Below are 19,055 nucleotides of genomic sequence, written 5' to 3'. Positions count from 1 at the left end.
AGTCTGTCTGGACCAAAATGTCTCTATAACCAATAATAGTGACCTTTAGTAGGAGCAGAAACTTACCTTGGGGACCACTCTGTGATTTTATGGATATGCAAATCAGCCTACAATTGCACTAGCCTATAAAAGAAGGATGTAATACCTCATTTATCCAATGGTGGCGCTTCAGAAAAATTGATCATTTTCATTTTTTAAAAGCAGAATATAAAATGAGACCTGCGCTGTAATTGGTTGCTAGGTTTTGTTTTGTTTTTTAATATCACATAGCACTTCCTTTTCTTTCCAGAACAGACTGGTCTTAGGGAGTCATAAACATAAAGAACTCAGATACAGAAGTGGCCTGAAGGGAAAAGGTGTGAGAAACGGCCATAGATAATATAATTTCACAATATATCAACTTCAATGGCATGTAAAATATGTAGTGAGCCCGACAATGGGAAAAGACTAAGTCTACAATATACAGTATACAGAGAAGACCAACACTAAAGTGCATGTCTGTGCCACCACAGTATATAAACAGTATACATGTAAGTATTATTGTACATAAATAGTAATGTCAGATTGAAATACATTACTTATCCTGTATTATAGTCCAGAGCTGCGCTCACTACTCTGCTGGTACAGTCACTGTGTACATACATTACATTACTTATCCTGTACTGATCCTGAATTACATCCTGTATTATAGTCCAGAGCTGCGCTCACTATTCTGCTGGTACAGTCACTGTGTACATACATTACATTACTTATCCTGTACTGATCCTGAGTTACATCCTGTATTATACTCCAGAGCTGCGCTCACTATTCTGCTGGTACAGTCACTGTGTACATACATTACATTACTTATCCTGTACTGATCCTGAGTTACATCCTGTATTATACTCCAGAGCTGCGCTCACTATTCTGCTCGTACACTCAGTGTATATACTGTACATTACTTATCCTGTATTATACTCCAGAGCTGCGCTCACTATTCTGCTGGTACAGTCACTGTGTACATACATTACATTACTTATCCTGTATTATACTCCAGAGCTGCGCTCACTATTCTGCTGCTACAGTCACTGTGTACATACATTACATTAATTAGGGGTCCTTAGCAGTTGACCATCTATGATCTCCTCATATCCAGGTAGGACATAAACTGGGGTTTAACCCCTTTATCACAAGGATATTAGATGATATTTTGGTTTACTTCTATGTAATATTTGCCATGGTTGTATGTAATGTATTATTCAGATTAGATCGATCGCACCCTCATCATTCTTTCATACACTCCCTTTCTTGGAATAGCTAAAGTCTAAAGTAGAGCCAAAGCAACTTCCTTCTAGACAGTTTAGTGAAACAGCCCGCCTCGCCCATCAGGTTCTCTTGAGACATAAACAACCACCATTAAAGGGCTACTTCATCCTATAATATGGATCACTTTTGGGAATAAGGTCACATGACTCCAGTTTGTAGCCCGCAGTCCCTCTGCTCAGTTTTAGTCTCAGTGGTTGATGGTCCTAGAGATTGGATCTACAGGTCTGCCCTATATGTGTAAGTAGGGAATAACCCCTTAAGGCCAGGGCCCCACGGACCGGAAACACCGCAATTTGCCCGCAGCGGAGACACCATGCCATAGTGTTCCCCTGACTCACCTTCTGTTAAAAGTCACTGAAACTACCTGTAGCTTCCACCAGAGGGCGCAATACCCAAGCCCCTGATCCTGGACTGATCTCCATGATCAGTACAGTAAAGAGAGGATGAAACTGCTGCAAAGTATGATTGACAGTAACTACACAGAAGGATTATGGGCTACACTTGATTGACTTGTGAATTTTTGTATCCATGTAATTACTGTAAGGAACTTTGTGACTTTTTGAACTCAAGTTGGGGACATGCGCTCCGTAGGTAGAGGAGACAGCCGGCCACAGTTTATCCACTGATCCTGCCTCACCTATTGTTTACAGTCCCTGAAGACTTATGTAAGCCTCCACTGATCTCTATGATTGGTACTGTCTGCAAACTATGATTGGCAATAGTGGAGAAAAAGGAAATACAGACATGGCACGCACATGCCAATCTTATGTATTGATCTTATGATTTTCAGCAAAATCCACAAAAATGAGCAGGAGGTTCTTAGTTTACATATTGCTGAACGTGCATAAGCCCACTAGCCACTTTATGCCGAGCTCTATATAGTGGGTCCCTATTCTACTGGGTGCGGCGCCACAAACCAACGACCACAATTGCAACGCAGCGCCCACAGGGGAGAGCAACCCAGGGGTCCAGCAAAACCATTGCCACCAGACCAAGTCCCCAGTATATCCATTGTCCTGGCCAGTGGCGTAACTAGGAATGGCGGGGCCCCGTGGCGAACTTTTGACATGCCCCCCCCCCCCCATCCCAACTGACGCCGAAGACCTCGACTGACCCCCTCCTCCGCACTCTATTATGTCCCTTACTTACTATCCCCTGCACACACAGTATTAACCCCAATAGTGTCCCCTGCACACACAGTATTAACCCCAATAGTGTCCCCTGCACACACAGTGTTAACCCCAATAGTGTCCCCTGCACACACAGTGTTAACCCCAATAGTGTCCCCTGCACACACAGTGTTAACCCCTACAGTGTCCCCTGCACACACAGTGTTAACCCCTATAGTGTCCCCTGCACACACAGTGTTAATCCCTATAGTATCCCCTGCACACACAGTGTTAACCCCTATAGTGTCCCCTGCACACACAGTGTTAACCCCTATAGTGTCCCCTGCACACACAGTGTTAACCCCTATAGTGTCCCCTGCACACACAGTGTTAACCCCAATAGTGTCCCTCTGTGGACACCCATAAACAATTATTATACTCTGGGGTCTTTTCAGACCCCAGAGTATAATAATCGGAGACTAAATCGGGAATAAAAACATTAAAGAAAAAACCACTGTTGCTTCTTACCTGTTCTCCGGCTCCTGTGCTGTCCTCCTCTCGCGTCCTTCGTTAATGACGTCGGACGTCACTTGACCCGGGAAGCTGGCCTGGTTCATGTGACGTCAGACAACAGTAGGACGGAGGCCTGGCAGGATTGCGGAGAGGTAAGTAACAGTTTTTTATGTTTATTACCTCTCCCGATCCGCCGGTCATTATACTCGGGGGTCTGCAAAGACCCCCGAGTATAATGATAGCCCCTGTGGGGCCCGCGGTGTCACTTGCCGATCCCGGCCCAGCCAGGATCGGCAAGTGAATAGGGCCCGTAACTGCCTATTGAAAAAAAACCGCAGCAGTAGTGGCTGTCACCGGGCCCCCTAATGGCCCGGGCCCTGTGGCAGCTGCTACTGCTGCTACCACGGTAGTTACGCCCCTGGTCTTGGCTCAACTGTTGTTTACAGTTATTGCAGATTTAAGTAAACTTCCACTAGAGGGCGCCAATACGCAATCATCTGCTCCTGGTGTGATCTTTACGATCCATACAGTAAAGAGAGGATGAGACTGCTGCAAAGTGTGATTGGCAATAATGACATGGTAGGATTATAGGTTAGACTTAACGGATTTGTATTTTTTTTAACCTTATTAACCATGTAATTACTGCATGGTACTCAGTGACTTTTCGAACTCTATAAGTTGGGGGTACGCACTCCCTTGGTAGAGGAGACCGCTCTGTGCTTGGGGGACGTCTAGGTGGCCTGCTCTGTTTCCAGGCATTGCAGGTAAAAACACACATACCCTGAATTTCCCATTAAAGGCCCATAGGGTGTGAGAGCGCTCAGCGAAGCGTACCTTACTGAGTTAACTGCACAAAGCAGCATGAAATATGGAAACAAAGCTTTGGTTGACTCTGTAGCATCTGTTCCTAGAAATGCACCATGGATTCAGGTAATCCGTCTATCCTGCTGAGAATAGCATCAGAGGCCGCGCTCTTATTGTAAAGCGGCGCGCTCTATAATTTATGACTGCTCATTTTAATGTGCAATTTTCAGCTTGCTTAGCTCCTATTAGAGCGTATTGTATCTGTTTACCTCTAGCGCAGCTCAGCGTGTGGCGTAACAATGACAAATTGCCCTCGGGGGGATGGGAAGGAGGGCCGAAGCCACAAATCAGAGGATCGCGGGAATGTCATCTGTATATAATGGAAGGATAAGCTTCATTTCACGCTGCTGAAAAATGTTCTTCATTAGGAAGATTATATTTAGGAGATTACAAGGCTAATGAACAGGAGATCGCCATGGCGGATAAAGAGAACAATACACAATTACCTTCACTATGAGCAGACACTCCTGAGGGACCAGAAATGTCATGGGTAGCAGTTGTATCCCGGGACTGGGACCTGCAAAGCTACCAACAGCCATGGCGGCGTAACCAGCTGCAAATAGGCAGGACGGGCCAAATTAACCCAAACGTGGGCAGTTCACGGGTATTAAATGTCTCAGATTATTTTGCCAAATATGGTTGGTGGAGACTAGAGGTGAGCCAACCATTTCAAGACCTGACTTGACCCTGAAACTTTTTTGGGTTTGTCACCCACCAATCATTATTATACTATAGGGCAGTGATGGCGAACCTTTTAGAGACCGAGTGCCCAAACTGCAACCCAAAACCCACAAAATTTTTGCGGAGTGCCAACACGACAATATAGACTTAATACTATGCGGATCCACAATTGCGGACAGTTACTGACCAAAAATTACAGTCATGTGGGGCTTTACAGAGCTTTCAATAATACAAACAACGTTGTACTGAAATGTAAAGGTCTCGGCATTTGGTACTTTGAACAATTAATTTTCACTATTTACATCGCACAGGATCTGTTTTATAGTTACCGTGTAATATTCTTACATCCTGTACTAATATCACGTCTGCTATAAAACAGATACTGTGTGATATAAATAGTGAGGGGACCCCAGACAGTATTATATGCTCTGCAGTGGGCCCACCACACAATATTATATTCTCCACAGTACCACAGTAGCCCCCCAGTGTTATATGCTCCGCAGTAGGTGTCCCCCCCACAGGATTATATGCTCCACAGTGGCATCCACACACAGTATTGTGTGCTTATAAATAGCCCCCCCCCCAGTATTATATGCTCTTTAGTACACCCCCCAGTATTATAAGCCACCCCAGTATTATAAGCCCCCCCAGTATTATACACTCCCCCCAGTATTATAAGCCCCCTCAGTATTATACACCCCACCCAGTATTATACACCCCACCCAGTATTATAAGCCCCCCCCAGTATTATACACTCCCCCCAGTATTATAAGCCCCCTCAGTATTATACACTCCCCCCAGTATTATACACTCCCCCCAGTATTATACACCCCACCCAGTATTATAAGCCCCCCCAGTATTATACACTCCCCCCCAGTATCATACACCCCACCAAGTATTATAAGCGCTCCCCCCAACATCATATACACAGTGAGCCACTCTCATACTCACCCCTGAAGAGCCGCCGGCATCCACCTTCTTGTCACTGGCGGCGCTGATGACGTCATCGCGCCCGCGTCGGGGCAGAGGTCAAACTCTGCAGCCAGTGTAGGCCGCGGTCGCGCGATCCGCGGCCTACCCTGACAGCTTTCAGCTGTATGTGCATTTGCACATACAACTGAAGGCAGTGATCGCTCATCAACGGGGAATGCTGTACCGGATTCCCTGTTGGTGAGCGATCCGGGCCACTGCACGCGTGCCAGCATGGAGGGCTCTGCGTGCCCTCTCTGGCACGCGTGCCATAGGTTCGCCATCACTGCTATAGGGTCTCTCTATAGGGTAATAAGTAGAGGCCCAAACAAGTTGCAGAAATATCATTTATATACACGTTTGCTCACCTATCCTTTGGGCTCCTTTTGGTCTTCAGGTTGATATCACAGGTTGCAAGAAAACCACTGAGGCCTGTGATTGGACATTAGTGGTCATGTGGGCTGTGCAAAGTCACCTTAATGTTCCATAACATTGGCGCACCCCATATGACCGCAATGGTTGAATCACAGGCCTCAGTGTTCCCCTGGCATAAGACATCAGCCAGGAGGCCAGAAGAGGACCCCAAAAAGAGCACTGGATGTCAAGAGGGAGCCAAGGAGAGATGAGTGAAGGTGAGTACAAGTGCTTATTATGTTTCCGCACCTCCCCTGGGCGTCCACTTATTGTCATCTCAAGAGACCCCAAAATATAAGACTAGAACATTCAGATTGGGATGAACAAGTTCAACACCAAAAATATTCAGTGAAAATGAGTCTCGTGAGGTTCACCCATCTCTAGTATCGATCCTAATACTGATTTTGCTCTGGGACTCAGGAGTTATTTAATTTATCAAAATGAGGTTTAGGCTGAGGCCCCACATTGCGGAAACGCAGCTTTTTTTTTTGTTGCAGATTTTGCTGCATTTTTTTGAGCTAAGGCCAAGAATGGCTAGAATAAGAGTGGCGAATATATAGGAAGTTTTCTCTTGTGCTCAATCCACTCCTGGCTTTGGCTCAAAAAATTGCAGCAAATTTTGCAACAAAAATGCAGCTTACAGTTCTTGTTTAGAGATGAGCGAGTAGTATTCGATCGAGTAGGTATTCAAAATATTCGTACTCGATTGAATACTACTAGCTATTCGCAGTAAATATTCTATTCAGAGCCAGCGTTCATTGGACAAATGCTATACAGTGTATAGCATTCGGCAAATCAATGCTGGTTCTGCAGCAGGCTCGTCCTTGCTAGTCAGGAGAGCTGGCAGCTTGCTATTACGAGGGAGCGGACTTTTTCTCATAGGAATGAATTGACCAGCGTTGATTGGCCAGTGTACAGCATTCAGCCAATTAACGCTGGTTCTGCCGGAGGCTCGTCTGTGAGGAGGTAGAGTCTAAAATCGGACCACAGCAGTCTCCATTGTGGGCTGATCTTAGACTCCGCCTCCTCAATGACGAGCCTCCGGCAGAACCAGCGTTGATTGGCCGCAGGCTTGTCTTTGCTAGTCGGGAGAGCTGGCAGCTTGCGGTTACGAGGGAGCTTACTTTCTATCAGCGCAACTGCAAGCGCTGTGCAGTTAAAGCGAACGGACCCTATAGACTATAATGGGGTCCGTGCGCTTTAACTGCACAGTGTTCCTCCTAAACACGCTCCTCCTGCTACTCGTGGACTTGGTGACTCTCCTTTAGTCGAGTAGAGGTTTCCGCTGAAACGAGCATTTTTTCCCATAGACTATAATGGGATTCGATATTCGATCGAGTAGTCGAATATTGAGGCTCTACTCGAAACGAATATCGAATCTCGAATATTTCACTGTTTGCTAATCTCTATTTCTTGTTCTATGATGGAAGGTAAAGTAGGGAGTCGGGGCTCCTACAGCGGGCAGTTGGCCTAGGCGACATTCACACAACAGAGTTTCACCTGTGATACTGTGATCACTACAGAGCGAGGTTAGAACTCGTGGCAATATTGCTAGGAGTCCCTCTTAAAGATACTGTTCAGGCCTTTTAATCTGGCACACACATGGACTGAGTGTCACGGGAGAGACTTGGTCATGTGACTGTAGCCTAACAAGGAGAGAGAGATCTGATCTGAGCTCTGCAAGAAAATGAATGGCTGAAAGGCCAACCTTCTAAGATACATTGGCGAAATAATCTTCACATATTTCTCAACAATTTTGCAAAATGAGACAAAATACAATGAAAGAAAATGAGAACATTAAAGCCAAACTTGCAGGAGTGTTTAGATTGCCGTGTCTACTCTGCTCTGTCTATGGATCCCGATGCTATGAACAGTAGACATGTCATAGATACCAGTATTTCAGAAAGTCGCTGTGTATTAACACGTCCCGCAATTTTGTGCATTACACCTCAAACCTCAAGCAGAAGATGAAGCCGCTCGCACACCAGATCCTATGCTCTTAACCAAACCATAATACTGTTTTGCGTATAGTTCCATATAATTATAACCCACATTATTATACTCCCGTCCTCTGCTCGGACAAATCCCTGCTCAGGAAACGCTGAAAACAACATCACCATAACTGTCAGGGCTGCCTTAACCCTTTAAAGGGGCCTGTAATACTTCATATTCCCTGTGGGGGTGCTGTAGGAGAAATTAGTACTAGATGACAAGGTTGGCTACTGATCACATCTGACCCGTGAAGGGTAATCCAAATTGCATATACATATATGAAGTATCCCATAACTCTGTGTAATAAAGGTCATGTGAGGTGAATGGTAGACAGTAAGAAAGAAAAAAATAACCATATAAATGGCAACTTAATATGTACCCTGAATGAGCCTAAAATCTATGTCACTTTCATCACCTCCACCAACTCCAACTGCATCCTTCAATAAGCGCCTCTCCACTGATTCTGGCGCAGTTGGAATTTTCTCTCTAGCCCTCCCCATTCCAGAACAATCAGTGTTGTTAGTTTCAGCACAATTATACTCTCTACTGTGAGGTGGGCGGTCCCTGACTTTATGCTTTAGTCTAGGACCGCCCACCTGATACTAGAGAGCATAATTGTGCTGAAACTAACAACACTGATTGCTCGGGAACGGTGAGGGCTAGAGAAAAAATTTAAACTATTTCAGAATCAGGGGAGGGGCCCAAAGAACTGGAGTCCTTCATAGGGATTAAAAACAAAAAAATGGAACACCCCTTTAAACTGAACTATTATTAGTTATCTGTTATATTATCTACATATGATTAGTTCCTTATGAACAATTCATGGACTTCAAGATATCAAATGTTTCAGATTGAATATTTATTCTTTATTTGGTCAGTGCAGAACTTATAAATCTTACAAATACATTGACTTTGTCTTTTATCATTAGTCCGCCACCTTTTAACCACAATATACCAACATGATATATCAAAATACGCAAAATTTATCATTTATAAAATATATTTACAGAGATTTAAGAGCAAATTCTTAAACATTAGCAGCTGATCAGATTTCTTCCTGATCTTAACAGTATACAACATTGAACAAAAATGAAAAGAGCCCTTTAGTGTATTGGAGTACTCAGGAAAGGAGCAAGAACAAGCTCATGTCCCCATGATAGCACTTCCTGTCACTTAGGCAGCTTTGCAATGAGCCGCATTGTAACCAATTGTATCATATAGGACTACTGGTTTCCGATCGGTTTCTTGAAATTTCAGTATCCCTATCTTAAAAGAATTCTGCTAGGGCGCAGGAGAAGTAAGTGTTGTCATGGGGACGCAGGCAGCTTAGCACCTCCCATAGGAGGATTCTAATATTAACTTTGGGTAACTTGAGATAACATTCAATATGCTGAATGAAGTTTAATTCTCTTAAAGGGTTTGTGGCAAGAAAAATATTTATCCTATATTTTTTGTGGTGTAACCCCTTTAAGGGAAACAGCACCTGTCTCCACTCCTGCCATATCTGTTCTAGTAAGAAATTGTATTCTTTATGAAATAATAATTTTCCTCTGTTATTTCCCTTGGAAATTTATAAATAAAAGACAACTGGGTGTTACCACTTGGGGGGAGGGGTCTGATACTGCCCATTCAGTGCTGGCAGGGTCAGGCTATGTAGGGATACACCCCATTGATAAGAGGAATGGTAACACCCAGTTGACAATTTATTCATACATATTCAAGAGGAACAACAGAGGGACAGCACAATACAGAAGTATGAGAAAAGAAACTCCAAAATCATGCTCTCTGCTCTGCGATATAGCACTTGGGAAGCAAGTTTTATGGACCAAACTTTGATCAATTGGCACTGAATATTTTTAACATTTTTGAAAGACGTTAAAGGGTCTTTCTAGGAAATAAAAAAAAAAGGAGTCTCGTTTATCCAGAAATAGCGCCACTCTTGCCCGTAGCCTGTGGCTGGTATTGCACTTTTGGCCTCAATTTTTTTATGTTACTATTTTACTTTGACGTTGAAATTGATACAATCTGTGTACAACAAAAATTGTGCAAATCATTCCAAAACTTTGCCAGGACTGGGGTGATATGCTGGTTCTGGTGACAGTAACCTATCTATCTGCAGGGCTTGGGGGGATATACTGGTTCTGGTGACACTAACCTATCTATCTGCAGGGCTGGGATGATATGCTGGCTCTGGTGACACTAACCTATCTATCTGCAGGTCTGGGGTGATATGCTGGTTCTGGTAACAGTAACCTATCTATCTGCAGGGCTGGGGTGATATGCTGGGTCTGGTAACAGTAACCTATCTAACTGCAGGGCTGGGGTGATATGCTGGCTGTGGTGACACTAACCTATCTATCTGCAGGTCTGGGGTGATATGCTGGTTCTGGTAACAGTAACCTATCTATCTGCAGGTCTGGGGTGATATGCAGGTTCTGGTAACAGTAACCTATCTATCTGCAGGGCTGGGGTGATATGCTGGTTCTGGTGATACTAACCTATCTATCTGCAGGACTGGGGTGATATGCTGGTTCTGGTGACACTAACCTATCTATCTGCAGGGCTGGGATGATATGCTGGGTCTGGTGACACTAACCTATCTATCTGCAGGGCTGGGGTGATATGCTGGCTCTGGTGACACTAACCTATTTATCTGCAGGGCTGGGGTGATATGCTGGTTCTGGTAACAGTAACCTATCTATCTGCAGGGCTGGGGTGATATGCTGGGTTTGGTGACACTAACCTATCTATCTGCAGGGCTGGGGGGATATACTGGTTCTGGTGACACTAACCTATCTATCTGCAGGGCTGGGGTGATATGCTGGGTCTGGTGACACTGACCTATCTATCTGCAGGGCTGGGGTGATATGCTGGTTCTGGTGACAGTAACCTATCTATCTGCAGGGCTTGGTGATATGCTGGTCCTGGTGACACTAACCTATCTATCTGCAGGGCTTGGTGATATACTGGTTCTGGTGACAGTAACCTATCTATCTGCAGGGCTGGAGTGATATGCTGATTCTGGTGGGGCTTAACAATAAAGATGATAAACTAGAAGTCAACTGAAGAAGAAATCTCATAGACTATTAGTCTTCACAAAGTGATGGACTGTCTCCTAGAGGCCAGGGAAAGTCATACAGGGGTATATTTTTATGTATAGTGTTGCTGTTCCTGCCTTGACCTTTAGTAGTACAACAGACTGTTCATGAACCTGCTCATCCTCTAATAGTGAGATGACTCTGCTCACTCTGTCCCGTTCTATAGGACAAAGTGTACAAGCGAATTACAGAGAACAATCTACTGTGACTGCTCTAGTGTATGATGTGCAAACTGCAATATTTCAAGATGTTTTGGTTTTGTAGAAACAATAAAAAAAGACACCATTTTACAAAATGTGTATAATAAAACCTCAAGAATGTCATGAATATGTCAATTTCTGATGATGACGACATTCCCTTTAAGTATTTGAAAAAAAAAATTAAGCAAGACAAGGCTGAGAGACATAGTTATAACATGGGGTGATCGGCTTTCAATGTATCCTATATACACAAACATACAATACTATTTATAATAAAATAATTTATTGCACAAAGAATAGTTCAACATTTTTCAGGTTTCATTTGATTGTTCCTTCCATTTAGGATTTGGAACTTTTTTATAGTTATTTTTATAAACATGATTTTTGTGTTCTTCAGTGATTTGGCAGCATTTGTTCATATTCTATATACAGATTGTTCTCCAGTTTTACAATACAAGTCATTCCTTAAAGGCTTTGTACATCTTTACATTAGCTTTCTTGATTTGTATGGATTTTGGGGCTAAAAATAAGTTTTGCAATTGGGATTAAAAATTTTCCTTCGTTTGACTTCTATGGTTTTATGTATAAGCAACACTGTACATGCTGCCATTTCTTGTGTAATCCGTCAAGGTGGCTACTCTTCTAGCCCTATCGCTATAGCCCTTCTCAGACCTATAGCTATAGCTTCTCAGACCTAACTTTAAGATCTTTTAAGCTTCACTTTGATCCAATCCTAAATCATTCTGAGAATTTATTCAGAAACTAGAGAGAATTGGTGGAGAATGCGGGGTCGGAGTCAGCAGATGAGTTACATAGAAAGCAACATGCTACAACTTGCATTCTAAAGTTGTAGAAACCAAAGAAAGCAAAATTTTAAAATAAACCCAATTACAAAAATAATTTTTAGATTAAATAAAATACAATCCAGCAATTTCAAAAATGTTGCGATGGTGTACATAGCCTTTCGGCTCTTATAGAAAATTCTTTCCTAATATTAAATGTGACACAAAATTCCAACCACCATCTACACGTAGCCCCAAGACTTTGTTTATACCCCAAGATCTATGTTGAACCCCCTAAATACATGGTATGTACCCCATGGTAGTACACAGAGCATCAATAAGGCATGAGAACTATAGTCAAACTTTTTTAAAAATGTTACAAGTTAAGACTGTACAAACAACAAACTCTTATGTTCTCTTGAAAGGCAATAGTGTATGGTAATTTTTTTTATTTTTACTGTAGTTTTAGACGGTCGGCTTGGTCAGTCTAAGTCCTCATACAGACAACAAAGCCAAGTACACAGACCTCAGACGGTGGCACGCAGAGTCCTTATGGCTCCATGCCATCCAGTTGCAGCACTTTGCCATATTATTCCTACATTTGACATCGTACATTGATTTAAGCCAGAGTATTTCCATAATGTCATGTGATCAAGTGCGCCACAATTTTTTTTTTCATACATTGAATTGTGAACCCAAGAGAAAGCTGATGGATTTGTATAGATTTTGTACATTGGACCCAAATCCACATCGATCCTACAATGGCAACGTGAATGAGACCCAAGAATTTTCAAGTGTACAAACAGAACCTGTACACAGTTCCTGGGTCTTGGACTTTGGCACAAGTATTCCATATAGTCTTGTGTTACCTGGCACCTTAGATTGCTTGTATTGGTGAATATGTCCATAACATGGTGTGCAGTGGAAAATACCACAAGTCTTGATTATTATCATGGATTCCATATAAAATGAGCAAAAACATCTCTTTATACCCCAGGATTTCCATGGGTAATGATTTGAGGACCCAGACAACACCGATTCATGGCCATGTGCAAGAGGTCTAAGGTTCCTCAAGTCTACTAAATTTAAAAATTCTGCAATACGTCACCAGTTTTGACATACAACAAAGTTAAAGCTCATTCTCCACAGTCAGTTAAAAACCAACGCGCAGCTTTGTCAGACATCGCTTTGTATTGACATCACCGAGAACAGTTGTCTTTCTCTCTCCTCCTGTTCTTGCTTTCTCAACTCCTCCTCCAACCTCTGTTTCTCGAAATTTGAGAAGTTTATTTGTGGAATCTCCACACTCTTCCTGATTTTATCAAAATTGCTGAAATCAGCTACGTATTTCCCTTGTGAAGACAATGAGACGACAGGGACAAATTCGTAACCCCAGAAGATCTCATCTGGAAGATAAGATGTCCGGCTTTGGCAGACCGTGCTGGTAGACTCTACCGTGGCATTGAGAAGAACAACAAGCTCAAATTCTTTTGTCTTTATGTTTTGGGGGGTGAGATCTTTTAGTGGGCTATTTTCATCAAGAACATGGTAGAAGGTTAACGGCAGGATTAAAAAGGGACTTTCAGAGGAAGAGTCTACGTGGAAACTCATGTTGGCTTGCTTGAGTAGGATCTTCTCCCCTTCCTTGGTTTCATAGGTGTGAAGAAGTTTGCCGTAGAGTTGACATTGTATTAATAGACTCTTCCTCATGTTTGCCACCTGTACCACCAAGCACATTTTTTCGTTATGTTTGGTAATAACAGCTTTATTGCTGAATTTTATGGTCTCTGCACGTTTTTTGGGTCTGGCAATTTTGGCAAGAAAAGTGCCCGTGATGAAAATTTCAATCAAAGTGGTTAGGACCAACTGTGCCACAAGCAAGACGATAGCCACAGGACATTCCTCAGTAATGAATCGGAACCCATAGCCAATAGTGGTCTGTGACTCTAGAGAAAACAGGAAGGCGCCAGTGAAGGAGTCCACATTCATTACACAAGGAGTGTGATTGGAAGTCGGATCTCTTCGTACGTCTCCATGAACGTAGGCGATGACGAAATAAATGACTCCAAAAAAGCACCAGGTCAAGAAAAAGGTGGCGGCAAACAACGTAAGTTTATACCGCCATTTCATGTCAATCACAGTTGTCCATAAGTCTTGGAGGTACAGAAAAAAGACACCTTCTACTTTGTCGATTTTCACATTGCTGTGACCGGTTTTGGATATCACCCTTGGTCTGTCCGTTCTTACTTCAGTCTGAATGTCTCCTACCAGTGGGCAGTTGGACATGTCACAGTTGGAGATATCCATGGTCAGTTCTGGATCAGTCCTAAGAGAAAACACAACATTTTAGTTTTTCTAAATAATAACTTTTAAGGATAGTCATAAGGTTATAGCTACTCAATGGCAATGTTTACTTCACTGTAAAAACTTGATCCCCGCACAACTTTTTTAGGGACGAAAAGGCTGCAAGTGACCTTGTATGTCTTCTCCCATGCTTGTTTGGACCATAGGCAAATATATAAGTATGGAGTGATTACAAATTTGGCACCAATGGTGGATAATTGTTGTTTTTGTTTTCTCTCCTATATGCTAAACAGAATGGGAGAAACATCAGGTATTGAGTGGATAGGTGTTTGGCAGGGGCCAAACTCGAACACACGTCATTTCAAAACACCCCCATCATTTTATTTTTGAACACACCCTGTTCCCTTCTAAAAACTTTTTTCTCCTTATCTACAACCTGTACAGTTAGTATAATAAAAAGTCATTATCAGTCCGATTCCTGCAGCGCCTATCGCGGAGCCCATAGAGACTTATCTCATAAGACATCTACAAGTTAACTTGTGTTATTGCGTAAACCGGTTAATCTCCGGTTTTCTTCAGGGTCAATAGACATGGAGGTATTTATGGTCCTGTCAGCTGAACTGTACATTACAAGACCTGTATAAAACTCCCATTGGTAAAAAGCCATTAAACATGGACACATAAAAATATCCTCAGGTACGTTACCTTGACACGACCTGATAGTTGAGTTGGTATTTGCTGTGTCATTGAGTTTAAGAGAAATTTCCATACTATCAACCATTTTAAGTTCAAGAAGTCGCCTTCAGATTTGACTACTAGAAGAAGCTGACCATGGCTATGGGATATCCACCCATCAGAGTGATATTTCCATCCATTACCATCTAACTTGCTTTGCCTAATCCGCCCACCAAAAAGCCGTACACCTTCAATAGCCGTACATCTTCATTCCTCCTGACCTCAATGAAGGATTAAGCCATGCCGTTGGCTGAACAAACTTTGGCCAAAGCTCTAAGAAACATTAGATGGTTGGTCAGTACTGCCAAAATGTGAAGGTTCGGATGACCTTGATATATTGTCTATTGACACTTAAGGATGGCGCTGTTATTATTTTCCTATACATGACTTTCTACTTTATTTTAGTTTATCTGTCCTACCAAATCCAAAAATTTCTCCATAGAGTGTATTTTTTTTTTTACAACATACCTTGAATATAAGGCATGTGTTAGCCCTTAATTTGGTATATGGTGGTGTCAGCTTGGTAGTTTTGTGTTGCATAATATGTCCTGTGTTGGGTATGTAGTAGTCCGAGCGTGAGGTTGAGTGTTGGTAATATTATGGAACTAGAGTGGTGAGGCGGGAGAAATGGCTGCCAGACACCTCTGTTACATCGACAGTCAGTTTCTAAGAAGTAGCTGGATATTCATTCATCACTTCAGCTCCAGATGACACCATTTGTATGGACAGCTGTAGTATCTTTGGCCATAAGATGTATTTGAAGAAACTATGTTTCCAGCAGATGTCTTGTACAATCTGCCAGGACCCAACAGCAACCCCGAGTTCATCAGTCTGATCCCTCCCAAAGTACACAGTGCGTAAGTCGGAGATTAACAGCGATGAACCAGGACTTTAGTACCATCTGCTGTATTAACCATCAATGGGGGTGTTCACAGACCGTATACAATCCAATCCCAGTACTTCTGCCAGTTATTTATTAGGTCTAATTCAAGGCTTTTCCATATGGAATCGGCATCCAGTATGGACAAAATCCATGCAGAAATTTTCCATAGCATTTGAACAGGTTTCAGAAACCCTTTTAATATGCATGAGTTGGAGGCTATTAGATGGGATGTGGATTGGGAAGCTGAATCTGGACCAAAATCCATGTCAGGCCTGACAAGTAAGCCATTACTGGAGAGTCACTGCTCCAGCCAGTGACACAATGGGACTGCCCCACCGGCACTAAATGAAGTCCTCTGGGGTATGTGCCTCTAAATGTATGCCAGTTCCCCACTGGCTCAGATTTTCAGGCATCACTTAGGCACGAAACTGCCCTAAAAGATAATAAATCTCACGGGCCAATGGTATGTGGGGTGCAAAACTGAAACATTCTTAATTTATGTGCAAAAATTCTGATTGCTACAAAAATTGTATCTTTTTCTGACAGACAACCCAAAATAAATTGGTGTCAATGAGTCCAAAAGAGCAGATGAAGGTAAAACACTTTTTGGGGTGAGGAAAGGGGCATGAGATAGATGAGTAGAAACGGATGAGATTCCAAATTGTGTGGACAAACTAAAATGGCCACCGCAACATGCCGTAAATTATTATTCCCTGGGACCTCTTCAGATCCCAGAATATAACTGGTGTAGGCCCAAGGGAGCGGAAAAAAATATATATTTATACTCCCCTTCCTTCACCATATTGGAGCCCCTCATGGTGTCCGGTGATCTTCTGGTGACATCATACATGTGGGGTCACCGCAGAGGCCTGTGAATGGGTTACATACTGTGTGGGGACATTTTAGGGGGAATTATACAGTGTGGGGACACGAAGCTAAATCTTACTTGGTGGGGGGGCACTAAGGGGGTATGATTTTGTGGAAGATCTGATTATGAAACTTTGCCAATGGGCCCATTATGTTAAAACAGTCCTGAGATGATAGATAGATAGATAGATAGATAGATAGATAGATAGTAGAGAGATAGTTAGATAGATGATAGATAGATAGATAGATAGATAGATAGATAGTAGATAGATAGATAGATAGATAGATAGAAGATAGACATATACTGTAGATATTGAATAATTGTAGATAGCATACTATTGAGGAATTAATGGAAATCTGCATTACTTCTGAGTAGATCAAGTACATAAAAAGTTAATATTTTACTGCCCAAGAGATTTTCCCAGAGAAACACTCACAGCCAAGCTGAACCAGATGTTCCTGCTCACTAGTAACTACAAGTAACATGTACTACTGTGTCACTTCTATCTATAAGGCACAAATGTGCAATTTCATTGCAGTAGAACGTTCTGCCATCACATAGAACACACTATATAGAACAACAATATACTACGGTGAAGCAGCAAATGCCTTAAAGTGATGGCGCAATTCCAACTCTGCTCCTTTGATCCCTTAAAAACAAGACTCTTCTTGCTTCATAGGATCCCGGATCACCGAATAAAACATAGTATGACCCATTTTCAACTCACAAGGTAGGGACATGTGTAGAAGGTGAATTCCCAGTCCACTGATCAATTGGATGCAAACTGGCCGCCGGTTATGCCCCTAGTTCGTCTTCACAGTGTATGTACCTTGTGTTTCCCAACATGACAGAAAGTAAACTGGTGATATAGATAGTAGAGATACATGAAACGTGACACTACATTGTGAGCTATAAAGCAAACACAACCCATAATACATAATTTTACTGTACCTGGTTATATTTCACGGGATAAAGGTCGCTACCCAACTAAACAATGGAAACAATTCATACTGATTGGAAACGCGAAAAAGAAGAATAGACTATCAATGCAACGTAATACAAGATATCTGGTTACTTTATAGGAAATACATAAAAACACAATAGAGATCATCATTTCCCTGTCCCCATGTACCCTTCATATGACCTTGGTATATTGGGCGCCATATGCTTTGTCATTTTATTCTTCGATCTTTCTCTCTTCTTTTTGCCCAGGTTATTATTTCACACGTTGTGTAAACCTTTAACTCTATTACTGTGTCCAAAAGGCAAGAAATGACCCAAAGATGACCTTTATCCATACGACATGCCCTTTTGAGGCATACAGACCTTATAGACAGAGAGGCCTAAGTCAGAAAAGAAGGAATACCAACCAATAACAACCCCAACCGTGGCAGTTCTGGTAAGTTCATGTAGGAGAATCTCCCAATGTTTGACAATTCCGGGAGCCATACTATAGTCACTGGGACAGCTAACTTTAAAGGGATTCTACCACTAAAACACATTTTTTTCTAGTTACCACGTCGGAATAGCCTTTAAAAAGGCTATTCGTCTCTTACCTGTGGAAGTGCTCTCCGCCGTGCCGTTCGTTCAAAATACCGGTTTGTACCAGTATGCTAATTAGTTCTCTCGCAGCGATGGGGGCGTCCCCATCGCAGGAGCAGCGATGGGGGCGTCCCCATTGTAGCTCGAAAACTGACCGCAGCGCCGCCTCTCTGGTCTTCGGTGTCCTCCCCTTGCTTCTTCAGCGTACTGTCGGACGCCTGCGCAGTACGCTCTGTTCAGCGAAGATTGCCGAACGTACTGCGCATGCGCAAAATTGCGGTCCCAGCCATAGTGCGGGCACCGCAATTTCGCGCATGCGCAGTACGTTCGGCAATCTTCGCCGAACAGAGAGCATACTGCGCAGGCGTCCGACAGACGCTGAAGAAGCAAGGGGAGGATACAGAAGACCATAGAGGCGGCGCTGCGGTCAGTTTTCGAGCTGCAATGGGGATGCCCCCATTGCTGCTCCTGCGATGGGGACGCCCCCATCGCTGCGAGAGAACTAATTAGCATACTGGTACAAACCGGTATTTTGAACGAACGGCGCGGCGGAGAGCACTTCCACAGGTAAGAGACGAATAGCCTTTTTAAAGGCTATTCCGACGTGGTAACTAGAAAAAAATGTGTTTTAGTGGTAGAATCCCTTTAAGATGGCCATACACATTTCTTACTGAACATTTATTCAGCCAACACCGATTCTTCCCAACTCAAGACTGAGCCAAACTGATCATGGATGTGTCACCTATGGCGCTGGCTTATATTCCTAGAGAACAAAGGATCAGGCATATTTAAATTC

The 19,055-nt window shown here is 42.9% G+C and overlaps 1 protein-coding gene across 1 annotated transcript in view; it reads right to left on the bottom strand.

The window, feature by feature from the left end:
* Positions 1-12,521: 12,521 nt before the first annotated feature.
* The window catches only part of KCNJ15 (potassium inwardly rectifying channel subfamily J member 15), a 32,168-nt gene continuing 25,634 nt past the window's right edge, over positions 12,522-19,055 (bottom strand). Inside the window, exon 2 of the mRNA XM_075262586.1 lies at positions 12,522-14,253. Coding sequence (XP_075118687.1) covers positions 13,104-14,234 — 1,131 coding nt within the window. The 5' untranslated portion in view covers positions 14,235-14,253 and the 3' untranslated portion in view covers positions 12,522-13,103. The remainder of the gene's footprint in view (positions 14,254-19,055) is intronic.

This window comes from Leptodactylus fuscus, chromosome 2 (assembly GCF_031893055.1).
Source record: "Leptodactylus fuscus isolate aLepFus1 chromosome 2, aLepFus1.hap2, whole genome shotgun sequence".
Taxonomy (NCBI): Eukaryota; Metazoa; Chordata; class Amphibia; order Anura; family Leptodactylidae; genus Leptodactylus; species Leptodactylus fuscus.
This window is presented reverse-complemented; position numbering and strand designations above follow the sequence as displayed.